This window comes from Patagioenas fasciata, chromosome 1 (assembly GCF_037038585.1).
Source record: "Patagioenas fasciata isolate bPatFas1 chromosome 1, bPatFas1.hap1, whole genome shotgun sequence".
Lineage (NCBI taxonomy): Eukaryota > Metazoa > Chordata > Aves > Columbiformes > Columbidae > Patagioenas > Patagioenas fasciata.
The window spans coordinates 169,955,672-169,980,764 of NC_092520.1; the positions used below are offsets into that span (position 1 = coordinate 169,955,672).

Sequence of the window (25,093 nt, forward strand, 5' to 3'; positions counted from 1 at the left end):
TCAGGCATTCAGAACAGCTGTCCAGGTACTGCATAATTCTAACCACCCCTGCTGAGCACCAGCCATCCAGCTGAGCTGCCTGCTGCTACTCTTACCTCTTTCCTCACCGATGTTGGATGAAAGTGAGAAGCTGATGGTGGCAGGTGACTGGTCAGCATCATTTTGCACAACAGGAGCTAGACAGGAAGCAAGCAGAGCGCAATGCTTCTGATCGTACATGCAAGGGCAAGTCAGCTTTCAAAAACACAAAACCAAAGATGATTTTCTTTTTTTAAAGAGGAAGACTGCAGAAGAACCTGGACACCTGGAACAGACTTGGCCCCAATCTATGGCTCTGCACTGAGGATTACTGACACTTGCTGAATGAAATGCTCTGGATGCAAATGATTTTTACTGGCGCAATATGTTATGACTCTAGCACTCACCTTGAAAGAGGAAACTAAAAATGCTTTGATAAATGGTTTGAAACATTGCCCAGTTTCACTGGCTTTGTTCTTCTAAGTGTTTTCACCTCTTGCTTCAGCTGCAAAGCTATTTCATCATGTCCTAAAACAATGTTTTGCAGAGATCTGCAGTATAACAAGCTATAAAGTGGAGCACGTCGGTCCAGCCAGCCAACAGAGAATATAGTCTTAACAGAAAGTGCTTTTTTCCCTTTTGCGGTCAAACATTACAACACAGCACATTTAGACAGCACAACCTTACCTTCACTTCCTACAGGCATGTTGGATGCTGTCTCAGGTTTTCCTTTTTCCTTCACAGTGCAGGCTGGTAGAGCAAAGTTTTTTTTGTATTCTTCTTTTCTGATGGCAGTGAGTTCACACTCAGTGCATTTGGACCCTGGAGCACCACTCTTAACCGCCTCTGAGGCCTGGCTTCTCCAGGATCTAACACTTTTGTACACTAGTGACTTCTGGTGCCGTTTGTGGTCATCAACCGCCTCAGTGAGTTCTCTCCAGGTACAAGTCAGCACATTCACAAGTTCCTGAGGGAAACCAGTCTTATACCTAGCAAGGAGCTGCAACTTGTCTCCAAGTTCCTGCAACATGTTGGCAGCCACAGATTTATTCAACGTGTTCAGTGGTGAGCCCTCATCTGCCTGTGGGATCAAAGATGTTTGGGAGATCTTTGGGTTTGAGTCCTCTGTAGTGGTTTTACACAGGGAATGACAAGACACTTGTCGCAAAACTGGGTATTTTTCTTTTCTTGTATTATCATTGTTTAAGAAGCCATCTTGATGCCTTTCTGTATGCTCACCTGTACAGATGGCATTCCTGCCTTCAAGTGGGCTGAGGGAAAAATAAACCAACAAAACAACAGGTATATTATTAAGTGAGAGCAGAAACCGTTAAAGAACTGAAAACAGACTTCCTAGCTTTGCTGCCTGGAACACACGTAGACAGGCTGGCAGTGGTCCCTTTCACAGTTGATCCTGAGCCACATTTCCTCCCAAGGAAGACAGTTGTATATCGAGCTCAGAAATACCTGTGCAGAGCAGCATGAGGAGATTTAGTGCAGCCATTGCCAAACCAGGGAGTCTCTGCACTGAAACAGTGTGTGCTTTGGACTATGACTGCTAAAGTGCAACGTAATGCAACATGCTGACTGATTTCTTCTCTCCTATGTAAAATTATGTTCTCCTGCCTCAGTAAAATGCTAATCAAATAAATGCAAAAACTTTGCTTTCTTAGATGAGACAGGCAAAGGACTTTTAGATATAATAAAACTCAGAGTGTCTAACGAAGTCTTCTCCGATAGCTGCTGACTCTACATACCCTATTTTGTGCTGGGCTTTTTTTTCAGTCTGGGAACTCTGATCTCCTATGGTTATGAGAGGATCATCTTTATTTTGAACTCTAACAGTTTAATTAGAGAACCACCAATATGGAAAATTTATTGACAAATTTTAGGAGTTTTAAAATCTAAATCACAAAGTTCACAAAAAAATTATTAGTCCTCAAGCCTCTAAACACACAAGCTCAGCTGTAACCACATGGTTACCCCCTCTAATTTCAATGGTAGCTTCTTACGCTCTTCGAGTGCAAACAAATGTGTTCATAGACTGAAACAATTTGGAGTAAATTTCTGAAATACAAAAGCAAGTTAGGCAAAACAAGGTTTGCCCTTGGAACAAAAATATCAGTTTAAAGCAAGTGTGATTAAACCTAAATTTAAAATCCAGGTATCCAAAGGAGTCACACCCCAAAGGAATGTTGTGAACAGTGGCTCCCAGAACATTAGTCAGCAGATAGGAACTTCATGAATTCCACAGAGCTCTGCAATGTGCTGTTGTTCAGCCCACGCCAAAACAGTAGAACAAGGCTATCATGTGGCGTTCTTTAACTAACTGCTCAAGATTTGTATGTTAAATACATTAAACTCATGAAATACTGACAGCAGAAATGAACATTAGGTAGTACACCTCAAGGAGTTAGGACTAGGCACAGGACAGTGTCACTTTCCCGCTTGTCCCCTCTGCTCACACCGCACCGCAGCATGTCGGTTCTGGTCACGTGCCTCCCGCATCTCTCCCGTTCTGCCTTGGCCACATCTAACTTGGGACTCCTTTTTGTGTCTCCCCTGAAAATCTAGTTGACAGGAACTGCCCTGCTCCCACCATGACTGGCATCATACTGTTACCTGGGAGCAAAGCCAGGGAGCAGATCTATAGTAACACATGAGGACAGTTCTTCTGGTATCTTCTTGCCCCTCTCTTTCCTTCTAGTTTTCATCTGTGATAAAATGAATGTTTCCAATTTGAGATGGGAGGAGCTGTGAAGGGGGAGAGGGAGGTAGAAGAATGTCCTGGATATAAAAGAAAATACCTGGTCAAAGAAATATACAGGTCCTGCCTCCAGTGCTGGAGCGGTAAGCACTGCTTCCATTATCCCTAGAATGAAGAAGGGGTAGAGCACCATAGAGGGAAATAGTTATGTCAGCAGGCTGTGAGAAGGAAACCGTTTATGTTTTTTACACTAACAGTCAGGCTGGGATATTATTTTCTGTGTGAGGCCTTGAAAATCTCTTTCAAATAACACAGGAACCACGACTTTATGAATGGGAATACATTAATGTATCAGTGTATTAAATTACATGAAACTGATTATAAAACTGAAGATCAAAATATCAGTTTTTGATAATTTAGATGTATACTATTCTAAACTAGTGTTTTCATGAGATATGACCTACAGTTATTCCTGATGATAGGTAATGTCTCAGTTTGTTATCTGAAGTAGACTGCTTGCATCTGCAGTTATGACTCAGTGAGTACATCAATAAATATGTTTTTGTTTTTAAAAAGAGTTTTTATGACTCTATCATAAATATAAAAAAAAAATATTTGAAAGATACCAGCGTGGGGACCCTTGACTCTGTGCAACCCCTACCAAGACTGCACACGGGCAAAGAGATTGGCTATCAGGGAGATGCTCACTGTAGCACATCCTAATGTACATATCTGCATACACACAAAATTCAATAGCTCCTTATCAAAGAAACATAAGAAAGTCTTTTCGAAGGTCCAGACAATGGATTGTTTTGTTCATGTGAATCTTGTCACTTAAAAGCAATTTTAGAAATGAGCTCTGGAAGGGGCAATAAATTGACTTATTTTTATATTTCGCAGCATGCGTCTATTCATACAAAGTGTTTGCTTTGTCCCAGTTTGAGTGCACAAGCAGCAGTCTGTGCTTCTCAAGGTGACTTCAGCAGTAAGAGAGATGAAATTTGCTTCTTTTCAGAAGCACTCATTGTGAATCCTTTGAAAATTTGTCCTGTTGTGACAGTAGCTGATGCAAGCCAGGATGTTTGGATCACGGCTGACAGGCTGTAATCAAACTAGTGTTTGGTGAAAAAAAAAAAAAAAGAAAAAAGAAAAATAAATAGGTAAGGAATGTGGAAAGAAGTCCACAGTGAACTGTTAAATGTGAATTCTTTGCCTGCTTTTCTCACTTTTGATTTAGCTATTTCATCTAGGTTTTAAGTAAAATCTTAGAGAAGGAGTGGTTTCAGAATGAAGAAAGCCCCTTACCCTGCTCATGCTGAAGACGACACTTTTTGGTGGCAGCTGTCATTCCAACACTAAATGACAGCTGGATGATGATGGCTGAAGAAGTACAAGTGTCCTCTGTCTTCAGCAATTGGTGAGGGGGAATATCTTTCCTTCTAGAGTTCATAAAATATATTTGCGCTCATGCAAGAAACATTTTCTTTGTCTACATTCAGCCTTTAGGCTCAAAATTAAACCTCTAGTCATAAAACTCGTCCCATTGGACTTCAGTGGATTTTTAGAGTTGAGTAAGGACTACGAGTTTTGGCCCTAAGTTAGGAAAAATAGTATTAAAGTGTCATAAACACATAAATAATGGCATCAGCCCCAGATACACAAACAGAAACAAATGTAACATTCCTCCATTCAACTCCTCTTGGGACTGATATAGGCCACTTACTCCCTAGTCATCCTTCCTCCCCCTCTTTCCAAGATTAAGCCGCAGCTCCTCCACTCCATGCCATTTCTTGACACATACAGCTCGAAAAGAAAACACAAAAGAAAACATAACATACCCTGAAAGAAGTCTTTTCCTTAAGACTGTAACTTCTTTCGCTAGGAAAATAGTGCAATGGGAGCTGCCTCCTTGGACGAAAAAGAAGAGGTGAGTCTCTATGTTGTCTTTCAGGAAAGGCTTTTGAGTCCTGCTGCTTAGTTACCACATGTTTTGGACTGCATTCAGCCCTTCCCTTAACTCCCCAGCCACTGCCTGCCTTTGTCCAGGAGGCTGCTTCAGAAAAGGAATAGCCGCTGCGAGAAAACAAAAAAACCCAGTATCTTTCTCTAGCTAAAAATGGTATTCACAGCTCTGTTCTGGCCTTTGGCCTGTCCAATATTGCCTTCTTATCATGCTGCCCACAATAGCATGAAATTGGAAAACATAGCATTCATTACTATAATGTATATTAAATGCTAGGAACAGCTGACTAGCAATAACAGAAGAAGGGCAAAAAAATCTGACCTGGTAAGGGCATGCTACAAGATGTGGCTCAGTCTCTGCTTCTAGAAGACCAGGTCCTCTTAAAAGCAGCTAGATGGGGAATGCAGAGTCCAGCTGTCAGTCTGTTCATGTTAATGTTCACTTTGTTAATGCAGTCAGTCCAGCTTCTTACACCCACTTTGCAAGTTTTTCATTCAGCACTGCTATTTTTGCTTGTTGGTTATCAAGCTATTATCCTGTTGGCTATCTGTCCTCTCTTATATAGAGTATAGTGCTAATTCTGGGGCAATGTAGCCTGGAAGGTGCTTAACTTTTCTTCGTCCAGTGTGCCTCTTTCTTTGTAAGCCTAATAATGTAGCTTAGGAGTGTTCCTTAGTCTCTTAACGGCGCTTAGTGCAAAGCATCACCTCAGACTGTAGAGACACATTAAATCCCGTCTCTTTCAGTTCCCTGCCAATTTTCTTTCAGTCTGCTAGTTATTTTTTTATTTCTATGCTTTAGTAAGCGAAGTGTGACTCCTCTGTATGACTGATTTTAGCCTACTTTTTAAGGAAAAGAGCTTTATGTGAATGTCCAGTTTCAGACAGATCTGGCAGAATAACACACCCAAAGATAATGACACCTGGACACAATTTGTGAAAATCAGCAGCTGGGTAGACAATAGAGGCCCAAGAAAGTGGCCCCCCACCAGAAAAAGGCAAGGCAAACTCTGTTGAACTGTGTGGCACCAGCCAGCTGATCAGCTGCACATGTAGTACTATTAAAGCACAATCCATCTCTCTCTGCACTGAGGTACCACAGCGATCATGAACGGTGCTGGAGTCACTCTGGGAAGGAAAAAAACAACCAAAAACAACCCTCTGAGAAAACTGGCTTCATTAATTCAATTGATTACAGAAATACTTTTTCTCCTTGTTGTCCCACTTCTTCTGATGCCCTTACTTCTGAATCTCACGTCTGCAGCCCTACAGAAGGTGTATTCTTACCTGCCTTATTTTTCTTTTATCTATCTCTGCTCAACATCAATCTTTCTGTATTTCCTGTGCTTCTGTAGACTTCATGGCCTCCTTTATCTGTGACTTCAGTTCTAGAGTCAATGAAGTCCATGGTCAGGCAACTTGTCTGTTTTGGTACATACCGGAGCGAAGGGGCCAGGAGCACAAGCTAGTAACTCTCTTTTTCAGGTTGTCAAAGGCACCAAAGGCAATATAGCGAGGGGTAAGAACAGTCTGTTACACCAGAGATGAATGGATTAAAATCAAACACAAAAGTACAAACACTACTATAGGATCTCTCAAGACCATTACAGTGCCCATCTACAATAAATGTACAACAGGAAGATATAAGATGACTCAAAATGGAGAATTCAGGGAATTTGACCCATGGTTCTCCCTCCTCCTGCCACGAACCATTAAAAAAAAAAAAATCAACACCACCACCTAGCTCTGTATATTTGTACCTAATTGGAAAACTAGAACGGTAAGCAATAAACAAAAAGTGTTCTAGGAAACATTACCGCACGTGCTTTTTTGTGTCATCCATTCTCATTATGAGAAAGAGCTATTCCTACACAGCTCTCTTCATCAGCCTCAGACAGCACCAATTCTGACTGAAGGAGGGGCAACAAAGCAGCAGGAAAACAGCAGCAGAGCATTAAAGGGCTCCCCTGCTCTACCATGCAAGGTTTATAATGCATTAATCATATTAACAGGACCCTCCTGGAGGTGGTCCAGTTATATGAATTGACATGGATATATTACAACATGGTTTAAACGGGCAACAAGTGGTACCACAGAGATTCCCAACTGGTGGGGCATGTCTCACTGCTCTGACTGTGCATTAAACCCAAGGAAGGAAGCTTACCAGCAGCCTGCCTGTTGCCATGAAAGGCCCAGCTGGATGTCTCCATGTTTGAGTGCTCCTACAAGCAAAAGCACTGGAGAACATGCTGCTGTGACACCTGCACAGACCAGGATGAAGTTTGTTTGATCAGTACTAGACATTAGCTTAGTCTTTTGAAAACTTGTGCTTGCTGAGAACTGTAGCAGGCCAGGAGTGCCCCTTGATCTGAGCCATAGGGGGAAATGGAAGTGAACAGCTGGCCCCTGCAGGGCCAAGGGGGCAGAATTTGTGCCTGAGTGAGGTACAAGGCATTACCAGTTTTCCCAAGCAAAGACCTGGCTGCAGAAGCATTTTAAAACACAGTTATGCAGGCTAAGACCCATTTGTAACCTTCATAAGTTATAAACTGTATTATACTATGTACTATAAATACACCTAAGACAAGAGTTGTTCAAATATACTGGTAAGGAAGAAAACAAAGTCTGATTTAATGAACCATTAGTGAATGCTGATAATATGGGGATTTCTCTTTGGTTTTATAGATAGTGGCAGAAAGGGGACAAGGCAGTGCCCTTTAAGCATTTGGTCCATGGGACTCGGAACAAGTCATTTTTCCTTACATTATTTGCCTTCTGTACAAGTTCTCTGTCATGGCTGCTATAGAACAATTAATGGCAGCTGCTCCTACTGGGAAAGGGCTGCTTTGTTGCAGGAAGATTTTCCTTTTTTTTGTTCTATTTCCCCAAGAAGATACTTGCTGATGAAGACAGACTATGTCTCTACTGTTGACCCTCAGCCTGTATTTTTAAACCCTCCTTTGTGATTACTATTGGCTTGTCATCTTAGAATCATAGAACGTCCTGAGTTGGAACCCACAAGGATATTGAGTCCAACTCCTGTCCCTGCACAGGACAACCCCACAGTTCACACCATGTGTCTGAGGGTGTTGTTCAGTTTCTTCTTGAACACGGTCAGGCTTGGGGCTGTGACACCTCCCTGGGGAGCCTGTTCCAGTGCTTCACCACCCTCTGGGTGAAGAACCTTTTCCTAATGTCCAACCCAAACCTCTCCTGGCACATCTTCCTGCCATTCCCTTGCGTTCTGTCGTTGGTCGCCAGAGTTCGGTGCCTGCCCCTCCTCCTCCCCTTGTGAGAAAGCTGTAGCCGCCATGAGGTCTCCCCTCGGTCTCCTCCAGGCTGAACAGATCATATTCCAATGATCAAACTGAAATCCAGTCATATGAAGGCGTTTTGTGTCACCCAAGCACTGTGAATTGAACTCCCTCCCCCCTTCCCTCCCCGAGCTCCTCCTCCCTCCCGCTGGAGTCCTCCAGCCTTCCCGGCGTGCCCCGCGCTCACCATAGAGCGCAGGGCCAGTCTCGCAGCGTGTGTGGGAGGCGGCGCGGCCGCGGCGACATGGCGGGAGTGGGGTCGGTGGGTAGCGCTGCCGCCGAGGCGGAGAAGCACCTCAACGGCGAGCTGCCGCCGGATCCTGAGGACAAAGAGGGCGGTGCGGCGGGGCTCGGCGCGGAGGATGGCGCCAAGAAGAAGCGCAAGAAGAAGAAGAAGGGCAAAGCGGGCCCCGCGGGTAGGAGCCGGGCCGCGCCGGGACTCTCCGCTGACAGGCCGGCGGGGCGGGCTGAGGGGGCGGCGGGCCGGCACACCGAGGCTCGTACGCGGCGGCGGGTGGCTGTGGGTGGCTGAAGGGTCCTGTGGTGCGGGCTGTGGGCGCCGCCGAGGCCACTGGCCCGGGCCGTGGCGGCTGTGCGGGCTGAAGGGATCTCTTCGGCCAGGAGGGACTGGCGGGCCCGGGGTTGCAGCTGCCGTTCGACTCCGGGGAAGCTGAAGCGAGGAGAGCCCTCCCTGCTCCGGTGTGCACAGGAGAAGCCACCATTTCCCCCATCCCCTCCTATGCCATGGGGGGGGGAAAGGCGTATGACTGCTGCTGTAAAAGTCACCCCGCGTGGTGGAGTCTCTGTACACCGCTCACAGAGCCCGAGCAAGTCTGGGCGAATTTTTTAAAGGAGCTACGGTTTGGGTTTGTTTTAGCAGGCCAGCAGTTAGTGATGATCATGCTGTGTGTTTATAATTATCTACTTCACGCCCATATTATCTCACAAGAGCAGGCTGCTGTTATGGCAAGACGAATTAGTTACCCTGGCAGAAAAAAAGCGACCAGAAGCGTCTGGTTAATGCTACCTTTATATGCAAGTTTTAGTAACAGTAGCTGTCACTGTAGCACCCTACAGTCTTACACGTTGGGACTGCTTTAAAAAAAATGCCACCTGTACTCTGGTATCTGTAGGATGAATACCGCATAATATTTCTACAAAGTTTGGGGGACTGTTGTTTACTAATGTGGAGCTGTCCTTTTACTGTAAGTCATACTTTAATTTTACAAACAGGACAAGAAACAGATAAAGAAATGGAAGGTACTCTTGATGATGTAGCAAAACAATTGGATAAACAAGCACTGGAGGAGAAGGAAAAAGATGATGATGATGAAGGTGAGTATAACTTATCTTTTCTCTTGACATTTCCAGTTTTAACTTCTTTCTGGACTTGTGTTTTAACAAACTTTACAGATGGGTTTAGTTTGTTTTTTTCGCTTGGGAGAGCTGAGAATCAACTGTATGTATTTTTTACTTTTTTGGCAACAATTTAGCTGTCAGACATGCATATATATATATATATATATATATATATCAGGGATCCCAGCTTTGTTAAAGCTTCTTGTTTTCGAGGATCTTATTACTGTAGGGGAAAGTTTAGTTTAAGATAAGGTAAACTATGAAACATTCTCACATTACCACGATCAGTATAAATTTACGTTACAAATAATGTCTCTAGAACAAAAAAAAATACAGAGAAAATTTTAAGGGAGTATTTTAATTAATAGAAGCATTTAGAGTCTTTACCAGTGACTTTAAACCTATTCATCTATAATCCTAGCTTTTTATAAAAAATGAAGGAGGGAGAGGTTAGGACAGAAGCAAGGCATACACCTCATGTGTTGCTTGTGCTAAGCAGCCAATGTTGTAAGCAAGTGCCTTGTAAGTATCTGGTATTGAAATCCAGACTGGATGCATCTTTTCTGTAGGAACGTGTGGAAAAAATGCTGTTTTTGAGTTCTTTTGATGAGTGATTCTCAATAGACCTGGACATTTAAGAAAATACATTTCTCAGGTTAGTAGTTTAGTTTCCATCTTGTGAATTAGCATTCAAAGTTGGTTCAGCATTCTACAGTGATTTTTATTGTTCTACTTAGAAATCTTCTTAGTTGACTATTGCTGGAATTCATAATTTTAGAATTTAATTTAATAAGTTAGATATCTAAGATTTTTTAAAAATGAAATAAGTGTGCTGGGGTACAGAAAATTACAAATAAATTTATCTTTGAACATTATTAATCTATATATATATGTAGCATCCAGTTTTATGCAATTGCTTTCCATAGAAGTATCTTCAGATGGATTATTTGTTCTATGGTATATTTCAGGTTATGGAGTTGAAAGATAATTAATACAATATGTGCTTTGCCATTGTTGCAACTGAAGTAAGAAATATGAGGAGGATAGTGAAAACTTCACACCATGAAAAAAAATTTGAAAATTATTAGAATCGTTTTAGTTCCATCTCGGGAGAAATAATGTTGTTAGTCACACATCAAGTGCTGTGTTCTTCTATGCTTTTTACAGTATTAGCAATTAGTATTACAGTATTGGAAAGTGTAAAACAAAATATAAATGGTGATACCACTGAAATAATAATCTTTTTTTTCCACATGTTAGACTTGGGTGTGTGTTTAGAAAAGCAATAATATTTTTGCAGAAAAATAAATTGCTGCAGGCTTTTTGAAGACACTGTTTTCTTGCTTGTGCTGATTCTTGACACACACTGTCTTAATTGTGTAGTTTCAGGGGTGTTGCTTAAGACAGGGTGCTGCATTAGATTAAAACCAATAAAATATGTACCCACTTTGTGGTTTTTTCCTTGATAAGCCCATAACTGAGCGGCCTCAGAAATGAGACTGTATACCTTTTAAAATCCAGGAGGTATTTGGAAGCACTCTTCAGATTTCCATTGCAGTGTTAAAACATCCTGATAGCCTAATATCATGCAAAAATGTTATCTAAGTTATTAAACAGCTATACCAAAATGACATAAGGTTGAGCTTCAGTTTTGCAAAGCTCTTAAATTGCTTTTCTGGCTAAAATAGTTTTCACGACCAGCTAGATAACTGCTGCAGCTGACCAATAATAACCTGTTTGTCTTCAGGTTATGTTTCTGGCAGCATATTTAGTCTGCAGCAGTCTTCAAGGACGTGGACGCATAGGCCCAGTTAGTTTGGCTTGCAGTTGGCAGATTCACGTGCAGTGATGTATGAAAAAGCCACAATAAGCAGATAGCAACAGCGATAGCATTTAAGAAATGCTGTGCTCTTTTGGCAGGTTAGGCCTAGTGTTTAAAAAAATAAAAATTCAAAAATCATTTGGTGAATGGAGTCATGTCTAATTCATTTTTTGATGCATGGTTTGAGCACAGCTCAAGGTCAAAACAAATGTGGTGAGGTTACCACATTTTAAAGAAATTTTTATGCACTGTTAAGGTTTTCCAGCTGTCCTGTGAAATGTGGATTGATGGAGAATCTGGTAGGCTGGACTATATTGCAGTTACACTAGTAGTACAAGTTATACTTGCAATTTTTTTGCAAACATTTAAAATAAGATCCTTAATGCCAAAATGAGTAGCAGGGGTGAGACATTACTGAAATTTGCCCCAGCTGCAGGATTACAGCAGTCACCATGGCTTAAAAATGTGGATGACACTGACTGTCATGAGAGGATTGAAACCTGGTGACTGGAATAACCAGTCAGTATTTTGGTTTGGTTTTGTTTTTAAATAAATGAGCAAGTACAAGTTTCTGTATAAATTCATTCAAAACAGCAGTGCTTTGACTTGATTCAAAAACTTCATTCAATTTTACTCTTTGCTTTAGATAAAATAAATATTCTAAATCTAGATGATTTCATGGAATACCAGATTGGAAAAGACCACAAGGATCATCTAGTACTTAGGTATTGTGGTTATGGTGAGGTCCAGAACATTTAGTGAGATTGTATCATTGTGTATGAAGTAACTAAGCATTAGATGTAGCCAAACATGAAGTCCGTAGGGGTTATCGCTAGCTCCAAAATGTGAGCTAGCATGGTGTGGCTGATTCTTGGTGCTAACATGCTGTACTCTCTGAAAACCTCCCACTGGTACATCTCACATGCAGTAGTTTTGCTTGTGCTGGTTGTGACTTTCTCTGTTAATGTCCAGATTAAACTCATCCTGACCTAAGTGCTGTCATCTTTACTTGTTTGGGTTTTTTAATCTTTCCAGATGCTTTAAGTTCCTTTAGCTGTAGCATCAGAGTGTGTTTGAAGCAGTAGGTCCTAGCTTTTTGATAGCTGTTGTGTCTAATACAGTTCTCTCTCATGCCCTCTCCCAGCTCCTCAGACATCTTTTTGGGTGTGTTGAGAATAAAGGAATTTGAAGTAGGACTTTCCCTGAGCTGCTTTTTTTCCTCTGTTGGGTGATACGTTTAAGTCAACTTTAGAAAGTATTGTCTTTGGCCTGTGTTTGGTATAGGAACTGAAAATGCTAATGGTTTGGTGGCAGCTTCTAGCTGTTTTATTTTAATCCATTAAATTCTGCTGTGAAAGAAGCGTTTCCAGGTAGTCTGGATGGTTTTGTGTCTCATTCAAAATTTTTTTGGTCTTTAAGGTTGTTTTTTATTCATCTGAGCACTTTCTTTCCTGTAGATGGAGAGGGTGAAGGAGATGGAGCGACGGGGAAAAAGAAGAAGAAGAAGAAAAAGAAGAAAGGACGTAGGTATCAAGCACAAAAATATAGATTGCATGAGTATTTGGTATAAGCATGTGTAAGTGCTGTTGTTGGCAGTGGAAACAAATTTTGGGGTGCGTTTTGGCTTTCTAGGCTAAGTATTTCCAGTGTACCATATGTAAAATTTTTTAAAATTATACTCAACAGCTAAGGTCCAGACAGATCCACCATCTATTCCAATATGTGATCTATTTCCCAGCAACGTATTCCCGAAGGGAGAAGAATGTGAATACCCACCAACACAAGATGGGTGAGTGTTTTAAAATGTATTTAAAATATTTTTAAAATATGAACATTGTCGTCTGGATGTGCTGAATTGCAAAAATCTTAATATACAACTGGATCATCTAAGAACTTAATGAAGAGAAGTCTTTAGGCCAGAAATGTTCTTTCTTCCCTGCCCTTTTAATTGAGGTATAGCCTGTATGAGCAGAATTGCCGTGAGGAAGGGGACTTGAGACCCAGGGGACCAGCAGTATTTCAGTAAACAGCTTATAAGAAAAATACAGTCTGAGTTAGAACTGAGTGAAAGTTTAAAATTCAGAGGAGTGTGACACTTATGCAGCAGTTTGGATGCACCTGAGTGTCAACTTGTTATCTCAGAGAATGAGATAGTTTAATTTAAAAGCCTAAATGGTGTACTCTGCACTTTGCTTCTCTTTGTTTGTATGAATATATAGTTATTATAACGTAACTGTTTTTTATAATTCAGAGTAGCATGGGAATATTGTGCAATTTTACTAAACAAGCAGCAGCTTCTAGTGGTTTACTGGAACAGACATCTGCATCCTTATGTTTTCATAGAGTACTACTATTTCCGTATGCTTTGTTAGGAACTAGGATATACCGGCTTGACTGAGTTTCCTACATGCGGTGTTGTGGGAGGTCATGTTTTACTTGGAGGGGGATGTGGAATTAGCTTGAATTGCATTAATATCTGAATGAAAAGACCAAGTATTACTGAAAACTTTCCAGGAAATTTTGAATTAAAACTCTGACAAAATAGTTTAAACCAAAGGGGGAGGTGAGTAGATAAATGTTTATATTTCTGAAAGCATTGTTTAGTTTTCAATTACTCTTTTTTTACAGAATCAAATTACTTTGAAACATTTATTAGTTGTTTGAAGTCATGCGTGTTTCTTATCGAGTGTAAACAACATAGTCAAGAGTCTAGTACATCCTATAAATTGTGTTCAGATACTCACAGATGATATTATTTCATTTCTATGAGATTAAAATTTGGGTTTGAGGAAACCTTTTCTTCTTTTAAATTCAACTTGATTGCAAGGTATGCTTGCATTTATTTAGAAATGGCTGCCTTGTTTGTATGCACAATATTAGTGTGCTGTTGAAGGACTTTCACAGGGTAGTCTTGACAAGCTGATGCAGGAGTGATTCTTTCATGCTTAAGAGTTAAGTGTTTGTCTGTATATGCAGATAAACCACATTCAGGAGGCCATGATTTAAGCAATCCGGAAATTAGATTATAAGTATTTCAGGTATGTTCATAGTTTAATAACAAACGACACACTATTTTTACACCTCTGTTACACATCCAGCTAATTGAAAATCAAATGTTTTACTCTGGGTTTGCTACTATTCATTTGAAAGGGGAAAAAACCCCAAACATGCAAACGCGTGCAAAACAACAAAACCAAACCTTTGGTAACAGGATTTAAGTGGGGCATCTTTTCTGCACCAAGAATGTTCTGCTATAGGACAAGAATAAACTCTTCTAAGGAACCTGAAATAGTTTCTTTATATAATTTGCTTAAGCAAATACATGCTTAGTTTTGTTTCTAGTTTAAATAATTAACTCTTTAGCATGCTACTTTAGCATTTCCTGACGTAAGTAGCTACGTTCTTATGTTAGTAGCTGACATGAATGCTTGGATATTTCCTATTCTGAATAATAGTTTCATTTTGTATTTTGGTGAAGCATTTTTATGCCGCTTCTTTTATTCATGCTGAGTTCAGTAGGGTATCGCCTTGGATTTTTTTAAAGAGTTGTACTTCTGATCTGAACTCATGATGTCACATGCTTTCTAAAGTTACTTCTCATCAACCTATGATTGTGTATTTTGTGTGTTGAACTAATGGCTTTGGTATTTTTATTGCCACTATTTAGTTCTGTTTGAAGGCTTGTGGTTTTTTTGAAGACACCTGAATTTGAAATGATGTGACAGGGAGGGTGGAAAAGCTATAAGCAGTATTTCATGGTACACTCATTTTGTTAGAGTGGGGTTAGGGAATTCTCATTCTTGTCCCTTCCAGCTTGTTTCTACCTCTGTGCTGTTGCATGGGTTAAAATAATCTGGGGCAGTTATTTTCTGGAATTCTTGCATTTTGATCACTAAAATGTAGTTTTCAGCACAAGCCTGGTCTTTTTAAATTAAAGATTGTAGTAGTGAGGACTGGGACTGTGAGCTGGAGTGAAAAGATGGGAACAAATGGCTTGGAGTAAGAGATGAACTTCCTAAGCTGATTTATATGGTAGCCAGCATGTTGGGATACTGTCCTTGGAAAAGCTTGCTAGCTCATGTACGTGTTGGAGGACTTGATGTTTGGTGTGCAACTGTTATCTAATTAGTTGATTTTTCTCATGTCCTGAAGTGCTTAGGCCTGAGCAGGACTTTTTGTTGCCTCCTTTCCAGAGCTTCCAGGTGACAGTGGTGCAGCAAAATGCTTTGGGTCTGATAATATATTTTTTTAATGTAAAGGCGATTTTTCCCCCGAGTTGTCTTACATGGAGTGACTATACGCTGAAATACAGCAGCATAGAGTGAGGGTGGCTTCCTGCCAGTTTGCTGGAGTTTGCACTTAAGTATATGACTGATGGCAGAGCAGCTGCCCAGGCTCTGTCATCAGCTCTTGCTACCAGAGGGTGTTCCCTGCTGCAATCCCCAGCAGTCTGAAGTGCTCCTTAAGTCCCTCTCCCCACTGTTTTTCTGCAGTACATCTTTTGCATCTTCTTGTGCCATGACTCTGGTGCTGGCAGCAGTCCAGTTACCAAGTAAGGACACTCAGGTGTTGCAGCCTGTTACTTGTGGGATTATTTTTTGGTGGAATTTACCAGTGTTAAGGCAAACTGTAAGAGTAGTATGCGTGATTCTTGCTATTGAAGCAAGAAGACGAATCAGACAAGTAAGTATGGTATTTCGCACTTGCACTGTTGTTACTTTTTTCTGAAAAGGAGCCTGAAGTTCAAGGGAATCAAACAAAAGGGTATCAAAATATTTGGACCCTCTGGTCATCCTGAGAAAACTTTTATGGAATCCTTCTTTCTCTTTTTCAACTCTGGTTTAGGATTGCAGGCCTCTTAACACTGTATAAATACTTAGTTCAAAATGCAGCAGAATCGCAGGGCATAGTCTGTTGGCTTACTCATGCCTAGCTTTTGGCTGTGAAGGAAACTCTTAGAGTGGAGCCGAGTTACATGTTTATGAAACAGGTAAGTAGTTACACTTCTGGATTTCAAAAATTAATCCTTTAACTCTGCATATTTGATTGTTTGCTTAGAATCACTCCTTTACATAAAGGTAAAAAAGAATTTCTAAATTTGGAAACTTTGGTGTAGTACAGTATCTTTGGTCCATCTTGTCCATCATCCCTTTTCTTTTATGGCCCACCTACTAGGATGTGCTGTATAGCACATACGGAGTTCTTTGAGTTATCACTAGGGATTTTTGCATCATTACAGTGCTCCAGCTTTGCCATTTGAAGGGTATCTCTACTTTGTAGTCAGAAGAGTAGTCTTTTAATTAAGTTCTGACAGTTGCTGGAGTGGCTAAATTACTTTTGTTTTGTTTTTGTTTTTTGTTTATTTGTTTGTTTTCTTGGAACTTTAGTTCTACAGTTTCTTGTTTAATAAAAACCCATATTCACAACTAATTATATATTTAGTCTTGTATTGAAAATTGTTCTTGTATTTGTTCTATGAACCTACTGAAGAGTTAAAATGAGTGGTATTCTCTTGGAACAAATGTTGGTTCACCATCCAGCAAATTTAGAAAGTAACTTCCTGGCATGTGTCATAGTTACTATGCCCTGTGTTAGGTGTTATTATCCAAGTATTCGGAGAATGGAACTGCAAGCTCTTAAATTTTGAAGGAGCTTATTGTCTCTGTGGCAGTAACAGTTTCTGGGCCAAGTAGCTACAGTACAGTGTTGAGATTCTTCTCCATATAGGTAGAGCACTGTCTGAATGAGTAAGATTGTACAAAAAATAAACTTTATGCATGAGCAGAGCATGTTGTGGTGATTTACCCTGCTGAACTCAAGGTAGAATTGCAGGCCTTGATATGCATTTTATATGCCTTTTCTGTCTTTTTGTAAAGTATTATGTGTCCTTCAGGCACACAGCTTCTCTGGGCTGTTGGGAGGCTGGGAGGTAAGGCTTTTGAAAATCAGAATAAAATGGTTCATGGTCAGAGTGAAATTTCTAGGTATACACAATTATTTTTTGCTGCAATATTACTGCTTTTTATAGGTGTCAGTCTGTGGTGATGGTAGTTTCTGAGGGGGGCTTGTTGTTGTTTTTTATAGGCTTCTTTTATTCTCAAAATTGTATAAATCGGGATCTTTTCTGTTGCACAAGGGAACATACACCTGACGGGTTTATTCACCCTTTGCAGTCTTTAGACAGAAGTTGTAATGACTACTGAAATTATCGTAACTCTTCATGACATGCTTTATATATTTTTGAAGGCGAACAGCTGCTTGGAGAATAACCAGTGAAGAAAAGAAAGCACTAGACCAAGCCAGTGAGGAAATCTGGAATGATTTTCGGGAGGCTGCGGAGGCACACAGACAAGTGAGGAAATACGTTATGAGCTGGATAAAACCTGGAATGACAATGATAGAAATCTGGTGAGGACATCAATCTTTTAAGGACCTCTGCTGTAGATTTTTCTTCTTTCTCCAGAGTAGGGGGGGAATTAGTCTCAGTTTTGTGTGCTTTAATTGGCTGTATCATGAGTGTTAAGGGGGGTGGTTTCCATTTGAAGTATGCAACCAGTATCCCAAATTATTTCCTTTATGTTTCCTCCTACAACATATGATTAGCTTATGCAGCTTTCCAGGGCCTGGGATCATACTGAATTTCAAACTAAGCTTTCAGTTAGGCTCACTTATTTTGAGCACATGCTTGATGTTAGTGTTCTGTGCCCCGACTCCTCATGCACATAAGTTCTGCAGTGGTGCTGAGAGAAGCAGCAATAGTGACAGTAAACATGCCAGAATTGTCAGTGAAGTTTTGGGGTTGGGCACTGCAGGTATAGTCTGAGGCTGGGAGTTAAGAAAGAGGTGTAAAAACAGCATGGCTGTATAGTCAGTCTGGGGCAGGAAGATTTTATCCATATTTAGTCTTCACTGACTGATGTTTCTGGAGAAACACAATGCTTCTTTGTGTTATTCTTAGTTGATAAGAAATAACTGAGCAAATGGGTTAAGATAAACATGAATTTGATTAAGATAAAGGTTTAAGAAATAATTAGCCTGGACTGTTTCTGTTGATTCTTCCAACTATTCCTTTTTCTGTCCTTCAGTTTATTTAGAGTGACTGTCTACTGTCCAAGTACTGCACTGATCCGGGACAGTTTAGCTTCCAAAATCAGATGCTTTGAGGCTGATATGACTGAGTACTGTTCTGACAAGAGTAGGATAGTAAGAAAGCTAATCAGAGCTGATCCCCAAGGTAACTTTGAGGATAACAGAAAGAAATGATATACCATCAGGGAAGTGGAAGAAACAACTGCCTTAATAATCACTAGGCTGGCTGAAACAAATCTGACATACTGAATTATACAGTTTGACTGTTACAAGCAATAATTTTTTCAAAACATGACTTTTCTTCCTAAAATACCTCAGGCTATGGGGACTTAACTGCTGAAATAAACTCTCTTCTTTTTTCAATTTGCTGAGTGAATAGCTTTCTTAAATAAAATCAGAGAATGGTGCACTGTTGGGAGTTGCAGTTTATGTAATTCAGTGCCCCTATAGAAGTGTGCACTAGTGGACATGTGTCTGTAGTTTTCTAGCAGCAAACGGCTTGAGAATAGACAAAAACCAAGAACAAATGTTAGTCTCATAAGGTTTTCTTTTATCACTGTTATTGCTTAAATTTAAAAAAAAAATTATCTTTTTTGTAGTAAAAAAATAGTAAACGAGAGGACTATACTATTCCTTTTTTTCCCCTTTTTTTAAAATTTCCCTTTTAAATCCCAGTAATTGAAAAAATGCATTTAATGTCCCTGAACTTTAGTTGTATGGCCTGCTGCTCAGGAAGAATCAGTTAAATATAGCTTATAACATGTAGCTTGTTACATTTATAATAAAAACACTAGTGAAATACTCAGTTTTGCCCAAGAAAGGGTAGAAGAAATGACACCAAGAACTGAAGATTGTGATGTTGTACTTATGTTTTCTAGTCTAGGGTCTCCTCCTAGCTAGTATACAAATAGTTCAAGATGTCATTTGCTTGAATATTTTTTCTGAGGTTTTGTTCTTGCATTGATTTATTTGAAGTCATTGTAAGAAATATTGACAACTGTTGTGTTGTTTTTTTCTTCTCCCCTCTGCCTTTTAGTGAAAAACTAGAAGACTGCTCACGTAAGCTGATAAAGGAAAATGGTTTAAATGCAGGTCTTGCATTTCCTACTGGGTGCTCTCTGAATAATTGTGCCGCCCACTACACTCCCAATGCTGGAGATCCAACAGTCCTGCAGTACGATGATATTTGCAAAATAGATTTTGGGACACATATTAGTGGTTAGTTTTCATTTATGAATTAAAACTTTGAGAACATACTTCAACGCACACACTGTTATGCTAATTAACTTCTGCTGATTTCAGGTCGTATTATTGACTGTGCTTTTACAGTCACATTCAATCCAAAATATGACAGACTATTAGAAGCTGTAAAAGATGCCACAAATACTGGAATAAAGGTACGATCAATATGTATGTCCTTTACCAAGTCTTCTACAGTAAACTTTGCAATTATTTTCTGCTTATATTTACATTTTATTTTTAGTGTGCTGGGATAGATGTACGTCTCTGTGATGTGGGGGAGGCCATACAAGAAGTTATGGAGTCTTACGAGGTTGAAATTGATGGCAAAACATACCAAGGCAAGTTCTTTTCTTTATATAAGGATAGTTCTTCGTAGAGTGATATATGTATATGTTTGTACAAATATGGCTTTGTATTATATTGAAAAGGCCACTGTACTAGAAGTAGGGTGTGAGTCTTGCATAAATATGTGTTTCCGGCTGTCTTGCTGTTCCTCTGGAGGAATGTTCTTGGATTATCCTTGCAGGTATTGTAGCTTGAACAGATAAGCTGAAGGCTAAACAACTGTTTCAAAATGTGCAAATAATTCGATACCTGCTGTTTGGCTTTATTAATAAACTTTTATTAATGTTGACGTTGCCAGTCTTTCATAATGAAGTTTTGATATAGCATGCAAAACTAACTTGTGTCTTGGCGAGAATTTGTACAAGATGTGTGGATAGTTTTGTGATTAGTTTTTTGCAATATGGCAAGTCACTGTAGCATTTTCAGTACGGGCTAGCAAACCAAATTGCCTTGAAGGGTTTAACATTTGTTAGGAAATTGCCTGTAATATTAATGTTTTCTTCTAAAGTGAAACCAATTCGCAATTTGAATGGACACTCAATTGGGCCGTATAGGATACATGCTGGAAAAACGGTGCCCATTGTGAAAGGAGGAGAAGCCACAAGAATGGAGGTAAATGGAGTTCATAAATCTTTCTGTTACGTTTACCCAACTGTCCCTGCAAAAATAATATTTTCTGTGTGGTCCTAACATTTAATATTTGTGATTCTGGTGGATAATAGCAACCGAGGAAAAACTTTGCTGCACTTTGTAGTGTTCCTGTAAAGAAGTGATCACTCTTGTTTCAGCTCAGTGGCTTCTCTATTTAGCCCTGGAGTGTTCTGCTATCTAACACTGTCTGAAATTGAAACCTTGGAACCTTGCTCTTTTTGTGAAAAAAGAAGAAAAAACCACCAAGCAACAGCTATCAAAACCTTGAAATCTGAATGGCCTTAGTGATGCTTACGGAAACTCTTGGCATGTTCATCACTTAAATGCAGTGTTGGAGTGTTGCACTTAGGAGCAGGGAAAAGGACAGGAGTTCAGATTTTGGGCTGAATTTGGGTAACTAGAGTTTTCTTGAAAGGTGTTCAGACTTACCAGTCATTCACACTTTCCTTGTTTGTTCACTCTGTAATTAAAAAGACAAAATAACAATATTTTCTTGCTCACGTAATTCTTGAGAAATATTCCTTTAGTGTTGCAACTGTAGATGACTTTTTGCAAATACAATTAGATATCTTTCTTGAAAAGCTTCCAGTGCAGTTTTTCTTTGCAGATACAAAATAATTAAGCATATTTCTAGTTACTGTGAGAGGCTGGATGAAAAACTTTTGAAAAGCATTTTGGAGCAGTGGAAGAGAAGTTGCTGTACGTGATGTGGCAAACTATACCAATGGGAAAGGCAGCATTAAAATATGGAACCTGAGATTTAGGTTACACATTGTGATAGGTTTAGGCTTTAGATTTAACGTTTTGATATAAGCTTGTGTTCTAACAAGATAAGAAGACTTATTTAAAAGATTGGTAATGAAGTAAGAAGCTTTTAATTTCATTCTAAGCCTGATCACTGATCAGCAGTGGTCACTAGTAAGCCTGTCAGAGTAAAGAAAGCAAGACTTCTAAGAGCTGAATAAGGGACAGGCCTGGTCTGGACAAGATTGTTTTTTGAGGCGTGCTCTCTCTCATCACCCAAAACTTGTACCATAATTGTTCATCACATTGTTAATGATGTGAAAAAAATGACAAAAGTTTTAACTATCATCTTATCTATAGGAGTGTGCAAAGGGATTAAGAGTATTGAAAAAGGAAGGTGTAAAAGCTTGTGTACCCTTCTTGTTTTAGCTTACTGAATGGTTGGGTCTTGTATATCATCCATCATCAGTATATTACTAGTATAAAACTTAAATGTTCTTTGAGGAAATATTACTTAAAGATTTAAGAGCTTTGAGATTGTTTTAATTGAATATTCAGACACTGGGGAGAAGACATCTTTTAATTTCTTCAGCTTCGGCAGGTTACTTAGGACACCGTCCTACATCGTTAAAGACAGTTTTGCCAATGAAGAATGTGGAGCATAGCTGAGCTCTTACTGTACTATGCTAATTATAGTATCAAACTGCAATCCAATGAGTTTTTTGTGATAGAGAGAAACAGAACCTCTCATGATCCTGAAAAAGGGGGTGTAAAGTGAATTTTTTTGCTAGCGTTGTTTGTGGGTTTTTGTAGTTTTGTCTTTTTAATGAAATTAGTTGAATATTCAGGAACATCTTTAAGAGTTTGTCTTGAATTTGAAGGCTGTGTTATTCCTTTTCATATGGCTGCTTATTTTTGGGTTGTGACTTTAGAAGAAGGTTAACAGACTGGAAAGTCCAGCTTCTGCTGTTAATGTTTGATGTCCTATCTTAAATCCCTTTCACAGTCCCACCATTGAGGGTGTGCAAATGCACTTGGCAGAAATGAGTTTATACAATGACATTTCAATATGTTCTTGGCTAGAATTTTGATAATACCCTTGCAGATACATATCACCTTTCTTTCTTGAAGAAATTCATCTTGTGGAGTGGAAATGAGCAGGTTAAGGGTTTATACTAGTAGCTGTTACCAGAAAATTCTTACAGAAATTGAGCAGAAAGTTTTTCAGTGCAGTAAGTCTCTAATCAACATCTATTTGCTATGTCTGAACTATACATTTCCTTGGACTTCTACCTGAATAGCAAATAATTCCTTCCAGATAGTAAATGTTTTGCAGCAGAATGTGGTTTCTTAGCTATATTAGATGTGTGCTTTGACAATGTTTTAACTGCAGTGACTTCGAGAAATTGTGACTAGAAATGTGCTGATATTTATGGCTTGAAACAAGTAAAATGGTACTAACATAAATAGCTGATTAGTTGGAGATGTCTGTAACTTTACTGTTTGAAATCTCCGCATCGAGTTTTTCTCTACATTTGATTTGGTGATCGAACGTATTGACATTTAATTACTTGCATTCAGAATTTGTTATACTGAGATCATTGTATCAGAATGGCCCAATGTCACTTATTTTCATATTGCAACATGCTCCCTTTTTTTTTTTTTCTCCTTAGGAAGGTGAAGTATATGCTATAGAAACCTTCGGTAGCACAGGAAAAGGTGTCGTTCATGATGATATGGAGTGTTCTCATTATATGAAGAACTTCGATGTTGGGCATGTGCCCATAAGGTTGGATTTTGTCGCTTTTTTTTTGTTTGTTTGTTTCTTTCTAGTATATTCTGCTAGTGCTACCACCCTCTTAGGGTTCAAATTTGATACAGTGCAGGTTCTTCATTAATTAGTTAGGCTGTTAGAGGACTCAAAGGGTGGTGGTAGCAATGTTCTTGTTACAAAATACGCTCGGATTATAAATTTGGAACAATATGGAATTATTCCAAATAATCTGACAATGGAGAAAATACATAATTACACAACTTCCTAACCTTAGTAATTTGAAAATAATTATATATATTATGGTTGTGTATTAGTCTATATATTAAATGTATGTGTGTGTATATATATATAAAAATATATAAATCAACATCTGTATTATGGTTGTATGCCACAATCTTTGTCTTAGTTCTGTTCCCAGAATATATTAAGCTATTCATGTCATCTGTTTTGTTTGTCTGGATATTTTGTGGGGTTTAAGTTCTTGTTTCATAAGCTATTGCTGTGAAATGAAATAGCTTATGAATTTTCAGTTTTTACTGGGATTACGTTTTGATGTTTCTAGGAATGCAACATATTTTCTGAAGTGAAGACTGTTATGGTTAGAAACATAGCAGGCAGACATGCTTCTCCAGATGGTTGTTCTATGGAAACAAAATGGAACTTAGTAATATAAAAAAGGGGCAGGGGGAGGCAAAGAATTAGCTGAAGGGTTGGAAGGGAACTGCTTATGTTTGGAAATAAGTTTATATCTTAGCCGATCTGTAAATCTCTAATTTTTATGCTTATATTTTTTAAGAAGCATGAATAAAAAGCTTACCAAGTATTCGACTTCAGAAGTAAAACTTCAGAGTTTTAAACCACCAAGCTTATGCCTAAATTAGTTCCAATTGTTAACCACTTTGGATCAGGAAGAATCATATTTTTCTTTGTAAAATGAATTGTCCTTTCATGATTTAAGAGCATGATTCCTGTCACTGCCTTCAATTTTGCCTGGCTAGTTAGATGCACTAATGTTCACAATCTAACTATTTGAAATGGATGGCCTGTGCATTGGGCAGCATTCAGTTTTGCTTTGAAGGCTATATTTTTGCAGGAAGAAAATGTATTTTCTTATGGGAACAGAACACCTGATTGATGTAGAAAGATATCCCAAGACTGGGCAGTCTTAAAACACCTTGAAATCTAGCCCTGTTCTTAATTGGTCTGGCTTTTATCTGTAGTGAACGCTTGCTGGTGATACTTCTTCTCAAACACGTTCTTCTTTTTCCTTCAGGCTTCCAAGAGCAAAACACTTGCTCAACGTTATCAATGAAAACTTTGGTACTCTTGCCTTCTGCCGCAGATGGCTGGATCGCCTGGGAGAGAGTAAATACCTAATGGCATTGAAGAACCTGTGTGACTTGGGAATAGTGGATCCATACCCTCCCTTGTGCGACATTAAAGGCTCGTACACAGCACAGTTTGAGCACACTATACTGTTGCGCCCAACATGCAAGGAGGTTGTCAGCAGAGGAGATGACTACTAAACTCAAAGCCACCTCAGCACCTTTATACTCTAGGCTTCATCGGAACATACTATACCAGAATTAATTTGCAAAATGTTGTCTGTTTTATCAGTGGACTGATGTAATACTTTCCATATTTGGAAAGGAAGGAATTTAATCAGAGGCAAGTCTTCTAATATAACTAACCAAGGAAAAAGCTTTCAGGCCTTTAGAAATATTTCAAAAGTTACTTTTTTTTTTGTTCAGGGAAATACGTGCTATAAAGCTCAATTTTTAGTTTGGAATGAGTTATACATTTTTGTTTTGAACATTTATGATAAAAGATGCTTTTCAAATATTTATATTACCATATTCCTACTTGAATGCTTTGAATGACTACACCTGATTTCTGCGCCGAAGTCCTCTATGATATTGCCTTTTAAACTTCCTGGAATCCATTTTGTAAAAAAAATAAAGACAAATTTTCAGATCTAAAAATACATATACTTTTTAGAAGTCTGGTTACAATTCTGGTCAGGAGTCTGCTGGGAAACTGCTCTATTAAATATTTTACAAACTTGA

At 39.2% G+C, this 25,093-nt stretch overlaps 2 protein-coding genes across 2 annotated transcripts; one reads left to right on the top strand and one right to left on the bottom strand.

Annotated features, from left to right (window-relative positions):
• On the bottom strand, nucleotides 1-4,911 carry LOC139827159 (uncharacterized). The gene is made up of 5 exons (XM_071804112.1): nucleotides 4,564-4,911; nucleotides 2,826-2,890; nucleotides 2,641-2,732; nucleotides 706-1,289; nucleotides 1-176 (listed from the first exon to the last, which is right to left on the bottom strand). Exons 2-5 carry the CDS (start codon nucleotides 2,883-2,885, stop codon nucleotides 1-3), a joined length of 912 nt encoding a protein of 303 aa, XP_071660213.1. The 5' UTR covers nucleotides 2,886-2,890; nucleotides 4,564-4,911.
• A 3,277-nt stretch (nucleotides 4,912-8,188) lies between these two features.
• Nucleotides 8,189-25,093, top strand: METAP2 (methionyl aminopeptidase 2). Its single transcript, XM_065856971.2, has 11 exons — nucleotides 8,189-8,417; nucleotides 9,235-9,336; nucleotides 12,640-12,705; nucleotides 12,869-12,971; nucleotides 17,429-17,590; nucleotides 19,308-19,489; nucleotides 19,574-19,668; nucleotides 19,755-19,851; nucleotides 20,367-20,470; nucleotides 22,927-23,042; nucleotides 24,301-25,093. Exons 1-11 carry the CDS (start codon nucleotides 8,246-8,248, stop codon nucleotides 24,551-24,553), a joined length of 1,452 nt encoding a protein of 483 aa, XP_065713043.1. The 5' UTR covers nucleotides 8,189-8,245; the 3' UTR covers nucleotides 24,554-25,093.